The sequence below is a fragment of the Gorilla gorilla genome, chromosome 15, assembly GCF_029281585.2.
Source record: "Gorilla gorilla gorilla isolate KB3781 chromosome 15, NHGRI_mGorGor1-v2.1_pri, whole genome shotgun sequence".
Classification (NCBI taxonomy): domain Eukaryota; kingdom Metazoa; phylum Chordata; class Mammalia; order Primates; family Hominidae; genus Gorilla; species Gorilla gorilla.
Genome location: NC_073239.2, coordinates 84,163,890 through 84,186,788, shown reverse-complemented (window position 1 = coordinate 84,186,788; position 22,899 = coordinate 84,163,890). Strand labels below are relative to the sequence as shown.

General features: G+C 36.9%; 1 protein-coding gene across 4 annotated transcripts in view; it reads right to left on the bottom strand.

The window, feature by feature from the left end:
- Nucleotides 1–22,899, bottom strand: part of PALS1 (protein associated with LIN7 1, MAGUK p55 family member) — a 96,716-nt gene that overhangs the window by 40,061 nt on the left and 33,756 nt on the right. For 3 of the 4 annotated variants that reach the window (XM_031001980.3, XM_055362156.2, XM_055362157.2), the window contains 2 exons: nt 16,323–16,849; nt 3,181–3,389 (listed from right to left, as the gene is read on the bottom strand). In XM_031001980.3, the coding sequence (XP_030857840.1) occupies nt 3,181–3,389; nt 16,323–16,689 (576 nt within the window). In that variant the 5' untranslated portion in view covers nt 16,690–16,849. The remainder of the gene's footprint in view (nt 1–3,180; nt 3,390–16,322; nt 16,850–22,899) is intronic. The other variant, XM_031001981.3, reaches the window with a different exon arrangement.

The following is a 22,899-nucleotide window of genomic DNA, read 5'->3' as shown; positions in this document are numbered from 1 at the left end:
TTTCTCTTGGCTATATACCTACAAGTGAAATTGCTGGGTCACAGTATATAGGTACATTAGCTTTAGCAGATACTGCCAAACATTTTTCCAAAGTGGTAGTATCAATTTATACTCCACCAGTGATGTATGAGAGTTTCAGTTGTTCCGTAAGTTCACAAACAATACTGACAGTCTTTTAAATTGTAATCATTGTCATTCTGGTGTGAGTGTAACTGTATCTCATTATGTTTTAATTTGCATTTCTCTGTTGGCTAATGATGCCTAGTTATCTTTTCATTGCTATTGGCCATTTGGATTTCCTCTTTTTTGTGAAGTGACTGTTCTTTGTCAATTTTTTTTTAACCAAGTAGTCTTTTTTTCTTATTAATTTCCAAGAGTTTTTTTTTTTTTTTTTGAGACAGGGTCTCACTCCGTCGCCCAGACTGGAATGCAGTGGTGCAATCTCAGCTCACTGCAACCTTTGTCTCCTGGGTTCAAGTGATTCTCCTGCCTCAGCCTCCCAAGCAGCTGGAATTGCAGGTGTACACCACTACAGCCAGCTAATTTTTGTATTTTTTTTTTTAGTAGAGACCGGGTTTCACCATGTTGGCCAGGCTGGTCTTGAACTCCTGACCTCAAATGATCCACCCGCCTTGGCCTCCCAAAATGCTGGGATTACAGGCATGAGCCTCCCAAAGTGCTGGGATTACAGAGCGCACCCGGCCAACAAGAGTTCTTTATATATTTCATAGACAAGTTTTTGTCATATATTTACACACACACACACACACACACACACACACACACACACACACTTCAATATCTCAAAGTCAAATACCATTTCTCAGCGTGTTGGCTTTCATTTTTACTCTCTTAAAGGTGTTTATAAATTCATCTAATGAAGTCCAAGTTCTAAATTTTCTTTATAAAAGCACTATAATATCCTAGGGCCAGGCGCAGTGGCTCACGCCTGTAATCCCAGCACTTTGGGAGGCCGAGGTGGGTGGATCACGAGGTCAGGAGATCGAGACCATCCTGGCTAACACGGTGAAACCCCATCTCTACTAAAAGTACAAAAAATTAGCTGGGTATGGTGGCGGGCACCTGTAGCCCCAGCTACTCCGAAGGCTGAGGCAGGAGAATGGCGTGAACCCAGGAGGCAGAGCTTGCAGTGAGCTGAGATCGTGCCACTGCACTCCAGCCTGGGCAACAGTGCAAGACTCCATCTCAAAAAAAAAAAAGCACTATAATATCTAAGAAATTTGGTTTGTGTTTATTAGTAAATATGCTAGATCATCAAAGATTTAATCTAGACCTTAAAATTTGAGGTTTCCATAGGCTTTATTATTATATGATACCTAATGTTTAACTGATATTTTAAGCCATGTAAACAAAGAATACTTCTGAATGTTTCACTAAATTTCTTGAGTTTTTTTTTTAACTTAACCTCACTAGGCCTCAATATTCAGAATGTGAAACAGGGGAGTTGGATTGGTGATTGCTGATATTTTTTTCCAGCTGTAAAATAAAGGCAATGGGTCCATTTAACCTTTACGATTTTGTTATCAGATTTAACATTCCTCACCTTGTTGAGTTCTGACTATGTGCTTTTTTCACAAGTATAATGTACTGAAAGGGCAACTTCACAGTCATGCACACTCCAGGGGAAACCATTCACGTTCTATCACTGAAGACACTATAGTTACTCTAAGGATGTGAAACCAAACTTTCAGAAAATCTCCTTTATACAGTACTTTTAAAATAGTGAACTATCCTATATTCACATATGTGAATATGTGAACTATCCTAAAACTAATATTCAAAATTGATCTTTTTTAAAGTCCTTTTTAACAACTTATTTCTTCCCAAGGCATTTACTCTTTAAGCCACTTTAGTTCTTTGCTTTTCTCAACTCCTAAAACCCTTTAAGCTAAGTTGTTTCTTTTCTCCCTTCTTTCCACCTTTCTATTGTGTGTGTCACCTTTTTTCAATTGGAGCAATTGTGATCTGTCTTGCTTCTCTCACTCTCTTCTTCACCCATTGTTGTATTTAGCAAAACAAGGACCCAGTAGCCAGCTGGACAAACCTTCCTCCTAACAGGGACAGGAATGGTTATAATGATTTATTTTGTATTATTCCCAACCGGATTTGAAACCAGCTTCACTTGCCTGTGTGTTCTCAAATATGTCATATTTTTACCAAATATATTGGTACTCATCTTTTCCTTCTATCCTGGAAGTGAGTCCAGAATTGCCTACGTGTGTGAATAGTATAAGATCAAGGTAATGTTATTTCAATCTCTGTAAGAAAAGTAATTTAAGAAATTTCAGAAAACCATTTAAACCATAAGTAAATATGACAAGTGAGAAAAATATCTCCCTTGGGGACAATTATGTGCTAATCTACAAAGTACCTTCTAACCTATTTTATAGGTTCTGTAGCTCTAGATGTCCTCCCTCTCCAATAGCCCATTTTCTGCTCATGTTGGCATTCAATGAAATACATTCACTTGATGGGATTCCAGAATTATTCATTTTAATAATACCAAAATAACTTAAAACGCTAGAATAATGAGAGACTGTCTACTCCCCAAAACAGGAGAGTTTATTTACACCCTTTTTAAATCTTAAATTTAAAAGATGTTTGCATAACAGATCAAACACTGAACACCAGTTAGCATCAGAAACAAGAATTTAAGTCATCATGTTAACAATAAAAACTCCCACAGTATATTAAGATTTAATAATTTGAAATGTCTACAGTTTTTATAGGAGGAAAACTTCCAAATACCTAGACATAATAAATCTTAGGCATTATATAATGCCTGATTATCAGTTATAATTATATCTCATCAGTATTCACTATCTCAGTTTATAATGTATAATGCTTAAAATTCATAAAACTATACTAAAAACATTAACAAATTGCTCTCTAGTAATTCAAATATTTGTTACTATCCAAATTTATGATTTTATATAAAAAATTAACTCTTCATGAAACAGTGTTCTGACTCTGAAGTAAACTTTTTTTGTTTTTAGGATAAAATGCATGTAGTAAACTGTCACAATACATTATTAACATGTAATTAACAGTAATTAATTCAAACAAATCTTATAGTCACATTAGTATTTTCCAATAATCCTGCCTTCCTGCCACTACTAATTACCTTGTAGATATCAACAAGATGTTTATAATACATACCTCTTGAGCAAGATCTTGTGCGTTGGAGATAAGAGGAAATGGAGGACTGGCCTTGTTCATGTGTACTGTGATGGCATTGTGTATCTTAAATGCATTCTGGAAATCCTTATTTTGAACAAGTTGTAAAAGCAGTGAAATATCCTCCTGGCTCTGAGAATCTACCAAAGTATGTTGGATATGTTTAAGTGAAGCAAACAAGTCTTCTATTTCTAGTAGAAGAAGAAAAGGTATCCAAAAATTAACTGTTTCAGTATTAATTCAACATGCATTTTCAGAGAACATTTCTTTGAACCAGTAACAATTTAAGTTTTCAGAAAAATACCAAAATCTGCATATATTATTGTCAATCATGGTCATTTCAAAGGTTTTAAGTAAAACTCTTTTAAAAATTACACAACAGAATAACTTGCATTTTTACAAAGGTGTTTTAATTATAAAACTAATACATATTCAATATAAAAACAAGTGAGGGGAGGAATGCAAAAATAAAGAAATTTAAAACCACCAATAATCCCATCACCTAGAAATATTTTTTTCTTAACATCCTATTTCAACAGTACATTGTAAATGTTTTCCCATATCACTAGTCTTTTTAAATATTTAATGATTCCATTATATTCTATTACATGGCTAAACCATAATTTATAGTAACCATTAAACTAAAGTTGAACATTTAGATTGCTTCCAATTTTTTTGCTACCATGAAAACAAGCATTTCATTACATAATAATCAGTGCTACATATAAATTTGTCTGAGATTCTGATGTCTTCATAAGGTAAGTCCCAGAAATAGAACTTTTAGATAAGATTCTGACATTTTTTAAAAAGTCAAACAGCTTTTCTAGGGAGGCTTTACTAATTTGCATTCCATTAGCAATATTTTCAGCAATATTTGATATTATTATTTTTAAAAATCTTCCATTTATTTGACTAGTAAGGAAGTTGAGGTTTATTCACAATTACCAGGCACTTCTTTTGTGGTCTATAAAACTCTAATGAATATGTGAGTCTCCTAAGTTGTACTGAAAGTTGTGGGCATATGTATGTGCATTGTGTCTGCCTGTTAGTGTGCATAAATAGCACAAGCATTTTTCTGGAAAACATTATTCTAAAATGGTTAAGAAGCACTGGTAGGCTGGGCGCAGTGGCTCACGCCTGTAATCCCAGCACTCTGGGAGGCCCAGACAGGTAGATCATGAGGTCAGGAGTTCGAGACCAGCCTGGCCAAGATGGTGAAACCCCGTCTCTATTAAAAATACAAAAATTAGCCGGGAACAGTGGTGGGCACCTGTAATCCTAGCTACTTCGGAGGCGAGGCAGGAGAATCGGGCACAGTGGCGGGCGCCTATAATCCCAGCTACTCGGGAGGCGAGACAGGAGAATCACTTGAACCCAGGAGGCGGAGGTTGCAGTGAGCCGAGATCACACCATTGCATTCTAGCCTGGGCAACAGAGCAAGACTCCATCTCAAAAAAAAAAAAAAAGCACTGGTAGTCTCTTTCCTGCTCCCAAATAGGCTGTGTGAGTGTACATGCGCACACACATATACTCTGTCATATTTGTTGGGAATCGTTTTCCAATATTTCCATTTACCTCTTAATTATATTTATGGTTGCTCTTATTATACAATTTGTCAACTCCGACCCCCCTGCTTTTCCTGTGTGATTTCTTTCACTGTTTCTATGCTTATAAACTTCTTCTTGTAGGTCATTAAAAAATATTTACCTAGATTTCTTCTAGCTTCTTATAATTTCTACTTTATTTAACTTCTATTTAATTTTAATTCATCTAGAATTTATTTCAGCATAGATCTGAAAAAATTTAACTTTATTTTTCTTCCAAATAACCAATGATTCTAGTACCACTTATTAAATAATCATTCCTGGCCAGGCGCAGTGGCTCAGGTCTGTAACCCCAGCACTTTGGGAAGCTGAAGCAGGTGGATTGCTTGAGTCCAGGAGGTGGAGACCAGCCTGGGCAACATGGTGAAGCCGTCTCTACTAAAAAAATATAAAAAATGTCTAGGCACCGTGGCTCACGCCTGTGTTCCCAGCACTTTGGGAGGCTGAGGTGGACAGATTGCTTGAGCTCAGCAGTTCGAGACCAGCCTGGGCAACATGGTAAGATCCTGTCTCTTTTTAAAATAACAATAATTTTTAAAAATACAAAATATTAGCCAGGCATTGTGGCATGTGCCTTAGTCCCAGCTACTCATTAGGCTGAGGTGGGAGAATCCACTGGGGCCATGATCACACTACCGCACTCTAGCCTGGGCAACTGAGTGAGACCTCATCAAATAATAATTCCTTTTCCACTGATTTACAATGCCACCAAATTCTTACACATATCAGAGTCTGTCTTCATTTCACTGGTCTATCAGAACTATACTGTTTTATTAGAGTAGCATTATAATGTTTGTTTATATTAATATGACAAGTACCTGATCTTTCTTTAAAAGTTTCTCGACTATTGTAAATTAGTTATGTCACTTTTTTCGTTACCTCCCATTCCCTCTTTCCTAGTCTTCCAAAAAGAAAAGTCCTATTGAGATTTCGACTAAAATTAAACCTATAAATGAGTCTAGGAAAAACTTAAGAGCACATACGAGGACTTATACAGTCAAAGACAGTATAAAAAAGACAGGGAGGCCGGGCACGGTGGCTCACGCCTGTAATCCCAGCACTCTGGGAGACCAAGGCGGGCGGATCATGAGGTCAGGAGATCGAGACCATCCTGGCGAACACGGTGAAACCCCGTCTCTACTAAAAATATAAAAAAAAATTAGCCAGGCGTGGTGGCGGGTGCCTGTAGTCCCAGCTACTCGGGAGGCTGAGGCAGCAGAATGGCGTGAACCCAGGAGGCAGAGCGTGCAGTGAGCTGAGATAGTGCCACTGCACTCCAGCTTGGGCGACAGAGAGAGACTCTGTCTCAAAAAAAAAAAAAAAAAAGACGTGGAAAAAAATCTTCCCAATGTGCCTTTTTGTCAGCTCTCTTCTTATAAGGTCTGCAGAAACACCACTGACTCTTATTTATCTTGTATCCCACAATTTGAACAGCAGTTAAATTTTTAAATAGATTTTAACAGTTCTTCCGTTGATTCTTGAGGTTCGCTATCTTTCCCGCCCCAAATCAAAACAATTTTAGTCTTCCTTTTAAACATATATATATTTAGTCTTCCTTATTTTATATATATATAGTTGTCCCTCGGTATCAGTGGGAGATTGGTTCCAAGACCTCCCACAGACAGAAAAATTTGCAGATGCTCAAGTCCCTTATATAAAATGGTGGAGTATTTGCATATAAGGTATACACATCCTCCAGTTACCTAAAATCAGCTCTAGATTACTTATAATACTTAATACAATGTAAATAGCTGTTATATTGTATTGTTCAGAGAATAATGACAGGGAAAAGTCTTTTTTATAAAGACTTGTAAGACTTAAAAGCCAGCCACATGCGATGGTGGCTCATGCCTGTAATCCCTGCACTTTGGGAGGCTGAGGCAGGTGGATCACACGAAGTCAGGAGTTTGAGACCAGCCTGGCCAACATGGCAAAACTCCATCTCTACTAAAAAATACAAAAATTAACCAGGTATGGCGGTGTGCTCCTGTAGTCCCAGCTACTTGGGAGGCTGAGGCAGGAGAATCACTTGAACCTGGGTGGCGGAGGTTGCAGTGACCCAGTATCACGCCACTGAACTCTAGCCTGGATGACAGAGTGAGACCCTGTCTCAAAAAAAAAAAAAAAAAAAAGGAAATAAATAAAACTTTTTTCCTTGTCATTATTCTCTAAACATACATATATGTGTGTTCATCAGTAGTTTATAATGAAGAAAAATTTGGGAAAAAATTTAATAGTCAAAACTGTCATTAGAATGACCTAAGAAGCTGTGGCCCAGAGCTGAGGGATAGCCAGAATCTAACCATAAGCTAATATTAAGAATAGATAGGAAGAATATAAAATGTCAGATTCCATCACATACAATGAGGTTACCAAAGAATTCCCTACGAGATTAAAGAATTCAACAGCCTTAAAGTGTCTTAAAAGCAAAATAGGATAACATTTAAATATCTTATAAGAAAAGAAATTATAAAAGCAACAAAGCAGTTAAGCTTTGCATAAGCTACAATCTTATGGGGACTAGACTTCTCTGAGTAGACAATTAAATTACTGTTTAATTAAAACAATTTTCTTCGTAAAGATGGAGTCTATAACCCCTGGTGTCAAGAAATCTTCCTGCCTCGTCCTCCCAAAGTGCTAGGATTACAGGTGTGAGCCATACCTTGCAAGGCCTTTAGTAATTGTTAAAAGGGCCTCATGGCCGGGTGCGGTGGGTCATGCCTGTAATCCCAGCACTTTGGGAGGCTCAGGAGGGCAGATCACCTGAGGTCAGGAGTTCAAGACCAGTCTGGCCAACATGGTAAAATCCCGTCTCTACTGAAAATACAAAAAAATTAGCCGGGTGTGGTGGCACATGCCTAAAGTGCCAGCTACTTGGGAGGCTGAGGCAGGAGAATCGCTTGAACCTCGGAGGCGGAAGTTGCAGTGAGCCGAGATCGCACCACTGCACTCCAGCCTGGGCAACAGAGTGAGACTCTGTCTCGAAGGAAAAAAAAAGGGAGGCCCCAGCCTGGCTGTTAGTGTATTGTGAAAGACTGAGGGCCTCAGATTTCACCACTGACTGAAATCAACAAGCAGCCATAGACAGCCCAGAAGGTAACTGTATCCCTACTGGGTCTCTTCAACCTCAGGGGAATTTAAACTTTTTAAGGCCAAGGAGTTTCTGTATAATCTCTCCTATGTACCAAAGCCACTCAAAAGGACACTAAAATACTGACATTATTTTGAAAATTACCTGTACTTCTACCTTTCGGCTGTAACTACTGGTATTATTTTGCTATGCCATGTAGCCTTTCAAACTTTTAAAATGCTGGTCTAACCATATAGATGACACTGTAAATGTTGTTTTGCAACCTATTTTCCAATTCCTTAGAATAAATTTCTAGGATAAAATTATTAATCAGATAACAAAAGCATTTAACACTTTGATACATACTGCCACAGCTACCTTCTGGATTTGTACCAGTTCACACCCCTACCAGCATTGCACATGAATGTCTGTTCTCACAAACACAAATCAATTTAAGAATTATCAATCTTTTAATTTTTGGGATCTGGTATGATTGAACATATTTTTACAAGTTATAGCCATTTGAATTTCTTCTTTCATCCATTTTATCTTTTGCCCATTTTACTACTAGAGTGCTTTTTAATAAGTAGAATTTAACTGATATCCCTGTAGTCTTAACTAGAACATACTTAATATAATTTCATTCTTTTTTCTTATATCAGAACAATGGCTTTTAATCCAATATATTTATGAAAAAAAAAAAAAAACTAAGGAAATGTAAAAGACCTATTTTGCCACAGTTCTAATTTAATCATAACCAGAATCTCCAGTGTCTTTTTTTTGTTTGTTTTTGAGATAGGGTTTCGCTCTGTCACCCTGGCTAGAGTTCGGTGGTGTGAACATGGCTCACTGCAGTCCTGAGCTCCCAGGCTCAAGTGATCCTTCCCACCTCAGCCTCCCCAGTAGCTGGGACTACAGGTGCATAACACCACACCAAACTAATTTTTTTGTATTTTTTGTAGAGACAAGATTTCACTGTCACCCAAGCTGGTCTTGAACTCCTGGACTCAAGTGATCCACCCACCTTGGCCTCCCAAAGTGTTGAGATTACAGGTGTGAGCCACCACGCGCAGCCATAAAGGGTACATTTTTAAAAGCACTTCACAAATACGTATTATTCAAGAACAGTTTTTTTCTTTTCTTTCTTTTTTTTTTTTTGAGACCAGGTCTCACTCTGTCACCAGGCTGGAGTGCAGTGGCACAATCAGAGCTCACTGCAGCCTCAACTTCTCAGGTTCCAGCGATCCTCCCACCTAGCCTCCCAAGTAGCTAGGACCACAGTCGCATTCCACCACACCTGGCTATTTTTGTATTTTTTTTGGTAGAGACGGAGTTTCGCCAGGTTGCCCAGGCTGATCTACAGCTCCTGAGCTCAAGCGATCCACCCACCTTGGCCTCCCAAAGTGCTAGGATTATAGGCATGAGCCACCACGCCCAGCTAAGAACAGTTAATTTTCCACACACTCAAAGAAATGTTCCATTCTTTGATGGATATATCTGTTACTTAAAACAAACAAAAATCCACCTAAGTTTTTCAACATTCTATACAATTCTGCGGGGAATTTAAAAAATCCATTCAGATGTAACTAAATCAGTCCTGTCAAATACACTCTTCCATAATAAAAGATGAAGACACAGAGACAACAAAGAGAGGACAGAGGACAGAGAGAAGAAATTCCCTTCCCCAATCCCATACAGACAGACAACAGACACAAGAAGGAACCACATGGACAGAGAAAGAGAGAAATGAAGAACCACAAGGCTAGTAAGAAAGACTGACATATGTGCTAGGTTGGGAGTGGATAAAGAAGTAAGTACTAAGGCGGGATGGAGGCACTCTGCCCAGGAGAAGGTAGAGGCAGGCATAGCAAATCTAGTTTTGGTAGTAAATTCAAGTCTGTAACAAATTTCCTACAAGGAATTTGTTTATATCTAGTTTAAATTATTTGCCCTGTAGGTGGACCTATTTCCTCTTACCTGATTTTTCAGTAGAAATTAAGCTCCCATCTTCTCTAATATTTCACGCAACATTTAACTCTTGATTATTTAAAAGAGAGAATATATTATTCTAAAGTAAGAAAATTCACTTACATTTGGCTTTAGGATACAACTAATCAGATGAATACAAACATACACATGGGTCCACAAATCCACCCTCGTAATCTCTGTCCTCCCTCCTTGCCCTCTCCTGGCAGTCTAAAACGTAAAAGAATGGACTCTGAAACAGGCAACAGAAAGCAATCACCAAGAGTTACTTTATCAGAAAATCCTACTTTCCAATGCCTAGAACTCTGGGTAACCATGTGGAAGATTTTTTGGTTATAAGGGTAAACATTAAAATTACCTAAGGGGGCCAGGCGCGGTGGCTCACACCTGTAATCTCAGCACTTTGGGAGACCGAGGCGCCTGGATCAGGAGATCAGGAGATCGAGACCATCCTGACTAACACGGTGAAACCCCACCTCTACTAAAAACACACAAAAAAATTAGCCAGGGGTGGTGGTGGGCGCCTGTAGTCTCAGCTACTTGGGAGGCTGAGGCAGGAGAATGGCGTGAACCCGGGAGGCGGAGCTTGCAGTGAGCCGAGATCGCGCCACTACACTCCAGCCTGGGCGACAGAGCGAGACTCCGTCTCAAAAAAAAAAAAAAAAAAATTACCTAAGGAATCTCCATCTGGATTGGCATCATTTATTTTTATATATTACTCTTATTTGCCCCATATGAAAACAGATAGCTTCTAGGGACCTATACCCAGCATTAAGCTTCTCCATTTCATTGTGTAAATAATTCCAACTCTTTTAACCTGTCCTCAGAAATTTCAAGTCCAACCAACTTCATGACTTTTTTCTGAAACTTTTAAGATTTCTTTTCCTCTAAACTGTAGGGTCAAATATGATACTCAGATGGGGAACTTAATATTACTAAGTAGGAGGAAATTACATCAGTTTCCAGTACATCTACCTGTGGAATTAAAATTGTGGTGGCTCATGCCTCTAATCCTAACACTTTGGAAGGCCACGGTGGGAGGATCACTTGAGGCCAGGAGGTCAAGACCAGCCTGGGCAACATAGTGAGACCCCATCTCTACAAAAAAATAAAAATAAAAATAAAAATTTATTAACCTAGACGAATGGAAAAACAAGATGTGGTATATTTGTACAGTGGAATATTAATTCATCCATAAAAAAGAAATGAAGTACTGATTCATGCTACAATATGGATGAACCCTGAAAACATAATGGTAAGTGAAAAGAGGCCAGTCACAAAAGAGCCTATGTTATGTAATTTCATTCATATAAAATGTCTAGAATAAGCAAATCCAAAAAGACAGAAAGTATATTCGTGGTTGTCAGGGGCCAGGTGGTGGACAGAATAGGGAGTGACCATTAATGGGTACATATTTTGGAATTATATAGTAGTGATGGTTGCACAACCTTGTTGTTGTTGTTTTTTTTTTTGTTTGTTTGTTTTTTTTTTTTTTTTTTTTTAGCACTGCAGCCTCGATCTCCTGGGCTCAAAGCTCAAAAAATCCTCCTGCCTCAGCCTCCCTAGTATGCTGGGACTACAGAAGCATGCCACCATGCCCAGCTGTTTTTTTTTTTTTTTTTTTTTTTTTTTTTTTTTTTTAAGAGATAGGGTCTATGTTGCCCAAGCTGGTCTCAAACTCCTGGGCTCAAGAGATCCTCCTGCCTTGGCCTCCAAAGGTGCTACTAATACGGGCGTGAACCACCACGCCTGCCTGCACAACCTTGTAAGTATACTAAAAACTAATGAATTCTACAGTTTAAAAGACAAAATTTTATGGTATGTGAATTATACCTTAATAAAGTTGTTATTTTAAAAATGAAATAAGAAATCAGTGGTTAAGATCCACAAATTAATTTTATGGACTACAGAGTTAGATGATCTCTCTGTAGCTTCTGGTTCTAACAAAAATTAAATTTCATTCAAACCTGTAGTGTGCCATTTACTCAAATGCTTTTTTCATTTGGTCCTCAAGAAAATCCTGAAACCGAGGCTCAGAAAAATTAAGTAACATGCCCAAAGTCAATAGCGCAATTTAGTGACATTAAAAAGTATTTAAACTCAGTTTTGACTCTAATATCCCTACACTTTCCAATATGCAGCTACCGCATACATTTCTGAATGTGCCGTAAGACAACGAAGCAAATCTTCGCAGGCAGAAATAAGTTTTAAAACCTACTACTGCTTAATAAATGAAATGAAGTTTCAACGTATTGTGTCAAAGACTGAATGATGTAGCAGTTACTTTTCTATAGAATTATGTGTATTTAATAAACAAAATTTACATTACTATACATATACTCTGATGAATTTTTACATCTTTAGGTCTAATTTTAGCAACTTGACTAAATCACAGAATTCTCAAATGATCCCAACACTTCAAACATTAAATCTAGTGACAACAGATTTAATTATTTCAATTCCAGGAAGGTAAAAAAAATTCCCTGAAGGAATGGCTAATAACATTTATTTGGAAATATCTGTAACAATAGCTAAACAAAAATTTGATAGTAAAAATAATAAACTTCTCAGAAGCAGGCTGAACTAAAACTCAAGATTTACTGGCACTGGGATTTTGTCTGTTGGCTTGAAATAAACTTTATCTTAAAGCCAACCTTTAAAAAAGTTTACAATCACACAAAATTCCAGTACACCCCATGATCAATCAAAAGTCAGTTAAATGCCAGAATGAAATCTGAAAGAGCTATTTTACTTTAAAATGTCAATCATCTTTTGACTTAATAGTTTGAATATCCAGAGACATCTGACAAAAAATATGCAGACACTAATTAAGACTGAAACATGCTATTAATTCTATGAAAATATTTTGTTCTTTAGCTTTATTCATCCCAGTTTTCTTCCCCATGGTGTGTTTTTCCTTCTTCACACTAATAGTATCTCATAGATTAGAAAGCCCCTAATCACAAATTCCAGGAGTCTTTTTATTAACCACTAAACAGCTCACCACAGATATATACGGGTGTGTATGTTCCCTTTCCTGACACTGCTTCAAAGACAACAATTTTATAGTCACATATATGATAGATGGCAGTCATCCCTAGCTTATTCAAGTATTCTATCTATATATTTCCTTGTCCACATCCCTGGCCCAAAATTACTTAACTGAGAACACAAAAACAGTGAAATCTATAATATAGAAATATATGAAAATTACCCTACTCTAGCTTAACCCACTCTAACCTGCATTATTTTCTTTTCCGAGGATTTCTCTCACAAGGTAGTTTGCTCTGATTATGAAAGAGAACAAAGACAATAATATTTGTAACAAAGCAAGCTTTAAAAACTAATGCCAATTTTAAGGAAAGCCTCCCTAATATCAAATTTTTTACCATTTATAGTACTAATTATTCATTTGAAATCTAGTTCCCATATCACTATTTCTTATCTTTCAAAAAAATTCTAACTGCTTTTAAACAAGAAAATTCAGTTCATCCTTTCTAAGTATTTTCTATCAATTCCATCCCTGTACTTTTATTATCATACATTGTCAAATTTACAAATGCTTTTCATTAAAAACCACCCAATTACTTAATCTTGCCAATCATATTTTTGATTCTTAAAAGAATACTTTGTCTACTCACAGATAAATGATGATGTATTGTTTAGAAACTGAAGGCTTCCTCTCAAAAATAAATCAGTTGCCCATTCTTCCCTCATTTAAAATAAGGTTGCTGTTTCTAGATGTGAAAAAGGCTGAGAAGTTGTCTCCTGTCATATGGGTATTAATCAAATACTAGCAAGGAGACACACACAATGTTCAGGGAGTACTTCTCTTACAGTTTGATGTGTTAGCAGATTATGAACAAGAAAAAAAAGTTTGGCAAAAAGCTATTACACTTCACTTTAAACAAAAACTTAAAAACCTGAGGCTATGACTGACAATAGCAAACTATACCTTATGCTAATTTCTCATGATTCTTACATAACAGATATTTGTGTTAACTATATCAACATAAAATATATCATTTATTTCTCAAAATACATCTTCTCCTATCCAAGAAATGAATTACAAATACCTGTTATGACATTTCAAATTACTTTAAAATAAAATACATAAAGCTGCCTTAAATTCAAGGACCACACATAGGTACTTTTAAAAACCACAGCAGATTACACATTGGAATAGAGGTATCCTTTAATCTGAATTTGTAAAAAAGTCAGCAATAGAACATTCAAACAGAAACAGGAAAAAGCAAAAAAAAAAAAAAAATTAAGAGAAATGATGTCCAATTTTGTGTGCTTAGGCAAAACAAAACAAACTCACAACTGTTCTCTTACTAAGTGAATCCGGCTGAAGCTATATTTGTTTCTTTACTGTGATTACATGAATATTACCTATCAGATGGATACTTACACCTGATTCTAAGTAAACCAAATGGACAAATACGTTAATCTTAAGGGAATGTAAACAGAAAAACAGAAGAATCAATCCAGGTTTGCACTGGATATAACAAACTTTCTCCAATGAAATATTTTCAGAATATTTTAATAAATAAATAATAATAGAGTGGTGGGAAATGAAGGCTAGTAAGAAGCAATCAGGAATGAAGTATTTTTACTCTAATAAAACCCTCAGGAAAAAAGAGCATAAAATTCTTTCACATAAAGGTATTAAAAAAATGTAATCTTTTAGCTTTCACTGTAATTAAAATATCTGAAGGCAGGAATTTAGCAGACTTCACTATGACTGAACACATATCTATGATTTCTTAAAACACAGAGAAGCATGTACATATGAAATGTGGATCCTGAATAAAAATTTATAACAAAGAAAAGAAGATGACATGATGTAGTAGAAACTGCTCCAGACTTGAGACGCGCACGGTGGCTCACACCTGTAATCCTAGCACTTTGGAAGGCCAAGGAGGGCAGATCATGAGGTCAGGAGTTGAAGACCAGCCTGACCAACATGGTGAAACCCGGTCTCTACTAAAAATACAAAAATTAGCCGGGTGTGGTGGCACATGCCTGTAATCCCAGCCACTCGGGAGGCTAAGGCAGGAGAATCACTTGAACCTGGGAAGGCGGAGATTGCAGTGAACCGAGATTGCACCACTGCACTCCAGCCTGGGCAACAGAGCAAGACTCCACCTCAAAAAAAAAAGAAAGAAAGAAAAGAAAGGAAAGAAAGAAAGAAAGAAATTGCTCCAGAGTTGGAATAAAGAGACTTAATGAGGAACAAATCTGGCATATACATGATACCTTTCGCCAAATTAGAAAAAGGTGCTCTATTCTGGGTAGCCACAGCTCTGGCCTGGTGAGTGAAACGCAGGCTGGATACCAGTTTCCATTCAAACCTTCCATTTTGTGTAGTACATCAACACCCGATCTGGCAAATTCAAACTTGGCTCTACCATTGGTGTCTTTAAAAAGTTGTTTAACTAAGGTTCAATTTCTTTATCTCCAAAATGGAGATTACAGAGTACTGTTAACAGGATTATTTTATTACATGAAACAATGTTTGCTAAAACACTTAGTACAGGCTCAACAGACCCTTAAATGAATGGCAAAATGATGACAATGACAATAAAAACTTTCTCCTTCTACAAAAAAGTAGAAATATATCTTTTTTCACACCTAAAAAATAGCAAACCACCAAAAAATAAAATGCTCTCCTAACACTAGTTCAGTGAGCACTTGGGTGTATGTGCACGTGCAAGAAAGGCAGGCAGTAAATTCAATGATTAAATATTCTAAGTTTGGAAACATGCATTTGATATCAATCTCTCTTGTAGATTCACAATGCCTAGTAACATTCTAACAGCTATGAGAAGTCCCACGATAAGAAGCTATTTAACTTATTTAGCCCAGAGTTCTCAAAATCCATTTGGTCACAGAATTCTTTTGGTTTGGTTGTATCTACTTATATCTCATAGGACTTTTTTTTTCCCCCCACAGAACAGAATTTGGGGATATAGAAAATACCATTATTTTATGTTTATGATACCATATGAACAATACCAGTTCTTTTTACTGACAATCATTAATTTAAAAAAATCAAAGAATTTAAACTGTAGTTACAAATTTATTACTATTTTACAAAACTTTCTAAGGAAATCAGAAATTCAAAATCTGAAAATTCTTTTTTAGTATTTTGCATAAAGTTTGTGGTTTGATATAAAAGGTAAATTTCAACGCTTTAAATGTTAGGGCCCATGCAGAACTCTTTAATATCTAAAAAAACATGTTATAGTGACTTAACATTTAAGCCACATGCTTTTAGCTCTATGTTGGTAACAGTAAACAATAGTTATACGGCGTTTCCAAGAAAACAAAGGATCTTGGTCTGGAATTCAAACTGTCATTACTTACATTCTCTTAAACCCTCTTCCTTCCCATATACATTATAAGGCACAGATAAATTAAAGCAAAATGTTTTCTGTTATACCTCTATTTTTACTTACCTAATATTTTCACAGCATAATGAGGACTTTCTAAGACAATTCCTTCCTCTGTATCAAACATAGGGTTATCTATTCCGGTCTTTGGAGGAATTTGGGCTAGTTTCTTAAGTCTCATGGAAGAATTAAGGTCAAGTTCTTGCTTTTTCCCTTCTTCCTCTCTCCTACGCCTCATGTCCTCCTGTTGTTGCCGAATACGCTCCAACTGTGCACTTCGACGTATTGGCATCATCCTGGTGCCCAAATCTCCAGGGCAGTCAACAGCCATTTCTCGGTGCTTCTGATGTTCCTCTGGTGATGCAAGATCAACATTTTTTACTTCGCTGTCTGATTCCTCTGTAACATGCCCATTCATATGGGATGTTGTCATGGTTATCTATGAAAACCTGTACCACTTTTTATAAATCAATTTTTCCTATAAGCCAATTCTCTTGATTCTGTAGTATAAAATCCATGTTACTTCAAAAAAAAAAAAAAAAAACTTCTCACATCACATAATAATGCTATGAAAAAGTATCCATGAAGGAAATCTAAGGGGAAAGATGGGGGAAAAAAAGTATAAGAATTACAATATAAAAGCAGGTTTTTACACAGCCCACTTCTAATCACCATACAACATAGAAAATAATAAGTACATAATATTATTTTGCTAAGTAGATTAAATAGTTTCACTTTACAGATAATGGTGAGGAAATCAAGATTCCCCCTTCCCCAAAAAGTCCCTTTCCAAAAATGTGAAACATACTATTCAATTTTAAAGCTAAGAAAAATGATATACAGTACTGGAAAGTTTAGCAAAGTAGGAAAGCAAAAAGTTTGGGGTACTAGTTTGGTAGAGAACACGTTGCTTGCTTCAAATATAAAAGGTGTTTTAATCATCTTTTAGTAGTTGTCTCAACACTGTACTTTATGCTCAACAATTAACATGGGATTGAAATAACTTACTGCTAAAGAATAACTGCTAAACAAATTGATGAATGATCAACTGATTTGGCATATAGCAGCCTTGTTTGTACCTCACTTTAAATGCAAGCAGTATTCTGGGGGATAATTCATCTTTAAGAGTTTTTGAGATGGAGAACATGCCTAACGAATAAGAAACTTCAATTAGCAGCTGAGGCAGCTACAGGACAAAACTACATTGAGACAAGGATTACATGGGTTATTAGTCTTTATAACTGGTCCCATTAAAAAAAAAAAAGAATTGGGCCGGGTGCAGTGGCTCACGCCTGTAATCCCAGCACTTTGGGAGGCCAAGGAAGGCAGATCACCTGAGGTCAGGAGTTCGAGACCTGGCCAACATGGCAAAACCCCGTCTCTACTAAGAAAAATACAAAAATTAGCCAGGTGTGGTGGTGGGTGCCTGTAATCCCAGCTACTCAGAAGGCTGAGGCAGGAGAATCGCTTGAACCTGGGAGGCAGAGTCCGCAGTGAGCTGAGATCACACCACTGCACTCCAGCCTGGGTGACAGAGCGAGACTCCATCTCAAAAAAAAAAAGAATTGGGGTTAACTCTACAAGAATTACAAGGATTCATTTAGAGAAAACGGTTGTATCTGTTACCACTCAAAAACTTTTGAGAGTCATACTGTACAGCAAAAAGATCACAGTAAACAGGGAGATAAGAAAACTGAACTTTTAATCCTCTAGTTTTATGACTTAAGACCAGTCATTTTCTCTCTTTGACCCTCAGATTCACTTGGAAGCTTTATTCATAGGATTGACAGTTCTGAGTTTCACATGAGTTAATGTATACTTACATTAATTACCAGTATTAACTTGATTCTATTTTAAAAATCTTTCAACATATTTTAGAAAATAAAAATATTTTACCAGATAACTCTGGCTTTTCATCAAGCTATTTCTCAGGCATACATAGGCAGGTTGTTTACATATGTGTAAACCCACACATTAAATCTAATTAGCCTTTTTTTTTCACTCAAGAGCAATAATATTTACAGTAATAAACCTACTACCTCCTTGAGTTGGTCATCACTTTAGTAAACAAGTTGGTTAGAGCACAATGCCAACTAAGCAAAAGCCAGGTTTTCAGATAATATTCCTAATACCAGCCAATCTTTTCTCAAACATCTTGGGTCATAATGCAAACAGGGACAGAAGACAAAATGCTTAATACAAACCCAACTAGGCTATCAGGAAAACCACTAGTCCAACAATCAGGAAAATGGATGCCAGTTACATGAGCTATTATTAAAACTACATTTGCATAAAATTTTTGGTAGATTTTTCTGTCTTTCATCCAAATTTTGACTTCTTTCTAACTGTGATCTACACGTAAGCACCTTATTTACCATTAGATTGCCTTTGTTTTCATTAACATGACAGCTATTTGATTTATGTTAGGCAATTCTTAAGTTATGTTAGGCATTGATTATATGCAAATGCAAGTTCAGCTTTTTAAATGTTTTCATTACAAGTAAGCAGAAAAATTATGTAGGAGTTACTACAGTGCTATGCTTAGTTTTAAAAATCCAGGAGTGGATTTAGTATTTTCAGAAAATTAAAACTCTCAACCCTCTCTATAACAATTACTGGATATATAAAAATCAAATTTAATATTAAATGATGTGTTTTTAACTAATATATATATAAATTATGATCTGAAATTTAAAACTCAGCTTAAAAGCTCTACATCTGTGTCCATATTCACTACACTATGAGGGAAAATTAGAAGTCATGCAAGAGAGACCGGGCCAGGTCATCCAGGTCAAAATTCTCATGCTTGTACTATTTACTATCATACTTGTATAGCTGGATCCAATCTTTGCTCTCAGAAAAATTTCTATAACCTGGTAGTAATCTGCTTTAAATTTCATTTTGGTTATCTCCCCAGGAATGTTCAGTCTACTGGGAGAGAAAGCAAAGAAAATAAATGATTATTTTTCCTCAATCTCCTTAACAGATTCTAAATTTGTTAGAGACAGGGGTCATGTCTTACTTTTATAGCTCCAGTGCTTAACCTAATACATATCATAAGAAATGTCCAATAAATATCTGTTCAACTCAACTTGGAATGTCACAATGAACTATAAAACTTGGTCTGTGGTAAAAGGTGATAGGAAACACTCAAAACATAAGGATACATTTCTTTGAAATGGATTTCAAAGGGCAACTAAAAATTAGCCAGATAGTAGAAAGGTCTATTCCAGGCAGACAGGCTCACATGACCAATAGGAAGGAAGAGTATGACAGAATGGCACTTTCAGAAAACAGAATAGAATACAATAAAGCTGGATGGGACAATGGGAACATGCTGTACATGAATAATGATAAAACTGGAAAGACAAGCAGGAAGCCCTACTGAGAAGAGTTTTAGATCTTTACCCTGAAAATAGTAAGAATAATTAAAACATTTTAAGCAGAGGATGACATGATCACATTCATTTTTATACAAATATCACTCCTATTGGATAGAGACACAAAAAACCCTTCAAAAAAATCAATGAATCCAGGAGCTGATTTTTTGAAAAGATCAACAAAATTGATAGACTACTAGCAAGACTAATGAAGAGAGAAGAATCAAATACATGCAATAAAAAATGATAAAGGGGGTATCACCACCAACCCCACAGAAATACAAACTACCATCAGAGAATACTGTAAACACCTCTACGCAAATAAACTAGAAAATCTAGAAGAAATGGATAAATTCCTGGACACATACACCCTCCCAAGACTAAACCAGGAAGAAGTTGAATCCCTGAATACACCAATAATAGCTCTGAAATTGAGGCAATAATTAATAGCCTACCAACCAAAAAAAGTCCAGGACCAAATGGATTCACAGCCGAATTCTACGAGAGGTACAAAGAGGAGCTGGTACCATTCCTTCTGAAACTATTGCAATCAATAGAAAAAGAGGCAATCCTCCCTAACTCATTTTATGAGGCCAGCATCATCCTGATACCAAAGCTGGGCAGAGACACAACAAAAAAAGAGAATTTTAGGCCAAAAGCCCTGATGAACGTCGATGCAAAAATCCTCAATAAAATACTGGCAAACCGAAGCCAGCAGCACATCGAAAAGCTTATCCACCACGATCAAATGGGCTTCATCCCTGGGATGCAAGGCTGGTTCAACATACACAAATCAATAAACGTAATCCAGCATATAAACAAAACCAAAGACAAAAACCACATGATTATCTCAATAGATGCAGAAAAGGCCTTTGACAAAATTCAATAGCACTTCATGCTAAAAACTCTCAATAAACTAGGTATTGATGTAATGTATCTCAAAATAATAGGAGCTATTTATGACAAACCCACAGCCAATATCATACTGAATGGGCAAAAACTGGAAGCATTCCTTTTGAAAACTGGCACAAGACAGGGATGCCCTCTCTCACCACTCCTATTCAACATAGTGTTGGAAGTTCTGGTCAGGGCAATCAGGCAGGAGAAAGAAATAAAGGGTATTCAATTAGGAAAAGAGGAAGTCAAATTGTCCCTGTTTGCAGATGACATGATTGTCTATTTAGAAAATCCCACTGTCTCAGTCCAAAATCTCCTTAAGCTGATAAGCAACTTCAGCAAAGTCTCAGGATACAAAATCAATGTGCAAAAATCACAAGCATTCCTATACACCAATAACAGACAAACAGAGAGCCAAATCATGAGTGAACTCCCATTCACAATTGCTACAAAGAGAATAAAATACCTAGGAATCCAACTTACAAGGGATGTGAAGGACCTCTTCAAGGAGAACTACAAACCACTGCTCAACCAAGTAAAAGACGATACAAACAAATGGAAGAACATTCCATGCTCATGGATGGGAAGAATCAATATTGTGAAAATGGCCATACTGCCCAAGGTAATGTATAGATTCAATGCCATCCCCATCAAGCTACCAATGACTTTCTTCACAGAATTGGAAAAAACTACTTTAAAGTTAACATGGAACCAAAAAAGAGCCCGCATTGCCAAGACAACCCTAAGCCAAAAGAATAAAGCTGAAGGCATCACCCTATCCAACTTCAAACTATACTACAAGGTTACAGTAACCAAAACAGCATGCTACTGGTACCAAAACAGAGATATAGACCACTGGAACAGAACAGAGCCCTCAGAAATAGTACCACACATCTACAATCATCTGATCTTTGACAAACCTGACAAAAACAAGAAATGGGGAAAGGATTCCCTATTTAATAAATGGTGCTGGGAAAACTGGCTAGCCATATGTAGAAAGCTGAAACTGGATCCCTTCCTTACACCTTATACAAAAGTTAATTCAAGATGGATTAAAGACTTAAATGTTAGACCTAAAACCATAAAAACCCTAGAAGAAAACCTAGGCAATACCATTCAGGACATAGGCATGGGCAAGGACTTCATGACTAAAACACCAAAAGCGATGGCAACAAAACCCAAAATTGACAAATGGGATCTAATTAAACCAAAGAGCTTCTGCACAGCAAAAGAAACTACCATCAGAGTGAATAGGCAACCTACAGAATGGGAGAAAATTTTTACTGTCTACCCATCTGACAAAGGGCTAATATCCAGAATCTACAAAGAACTTAAACAAATTTCCAAGAAAAAATCAAACAACCCCATCAAAAAGTGGGCAAAGAATATGAACAGACACTTCTCAAAAGAAGACATTCATGCAGCCAACAGACACATGAAAAAATGCTCATTATCACTGGTCATCAAAGAAATGCAAAACAAAACCACAATGAGATACCATCTCACACCAGTTAGAATGGCGATCATTAAAAAGTCGGAAACAACAGGTGCTGGAGAGGATGTGGAGAAACAGGAACACTTTTACACTGTTGCTGGGAGTGTAAACTAGTTCAACCATTGTGGAAGACAGTATGGCAATTCCTCAGAGATCTAGAACTAGAAATACCATTTGACCCAGCCATCCCATGACTGGGTATATACCCAAAGGATTATAAATCATGCTGCTATAAAGACACATGCACACGTATGTTGACTGTGGCACTATTCACAATAGCAAAGACTTGGAACCAACCCAAATGTCCATCAATGATAGACTAGATTAAGAAAATGTGGCACACATACACCATGGAATACTATGCAGCCATAAAAAAGGATGAGTTCATGTCCTTTGTAGGGACAAAGATGAAGCTGGAAACCATCATTCTGAGCAAATTATCACAAGGACAGAAAACCAAACACTGCATGTTCTCACTCATAGGTGGGAATTGAAAAATGAGAACACCTGGACACAGGGTGGGGAACGTCACACATCGGGGCCTGTCGTGGGGTTGGGGAGGTGGGAGGGGGGAGCGATCGCATTAGGAGATATACCTAATGTAAATGACGAGTTAATGGGTGCAGCACACCAACATGGCACATGCATACATATGTAAGAAACCTGCACGTTGTGCACATGTACCCTAGAACTTAAAGTATAAAAAAAAAAAAAGAAAGAAATATCACTCCTATTGAAGCATAGAGGGCTGACTGAAGGGTGGCAATGAGAACAGACTGAAAGCACCTATTAGAAATGGGGTCCTCAACTAGGACAGTGAGAATGAAGAAGTTGTTTTCAAGAAATACGAAGGTTACAGGCCAGGCGTGGT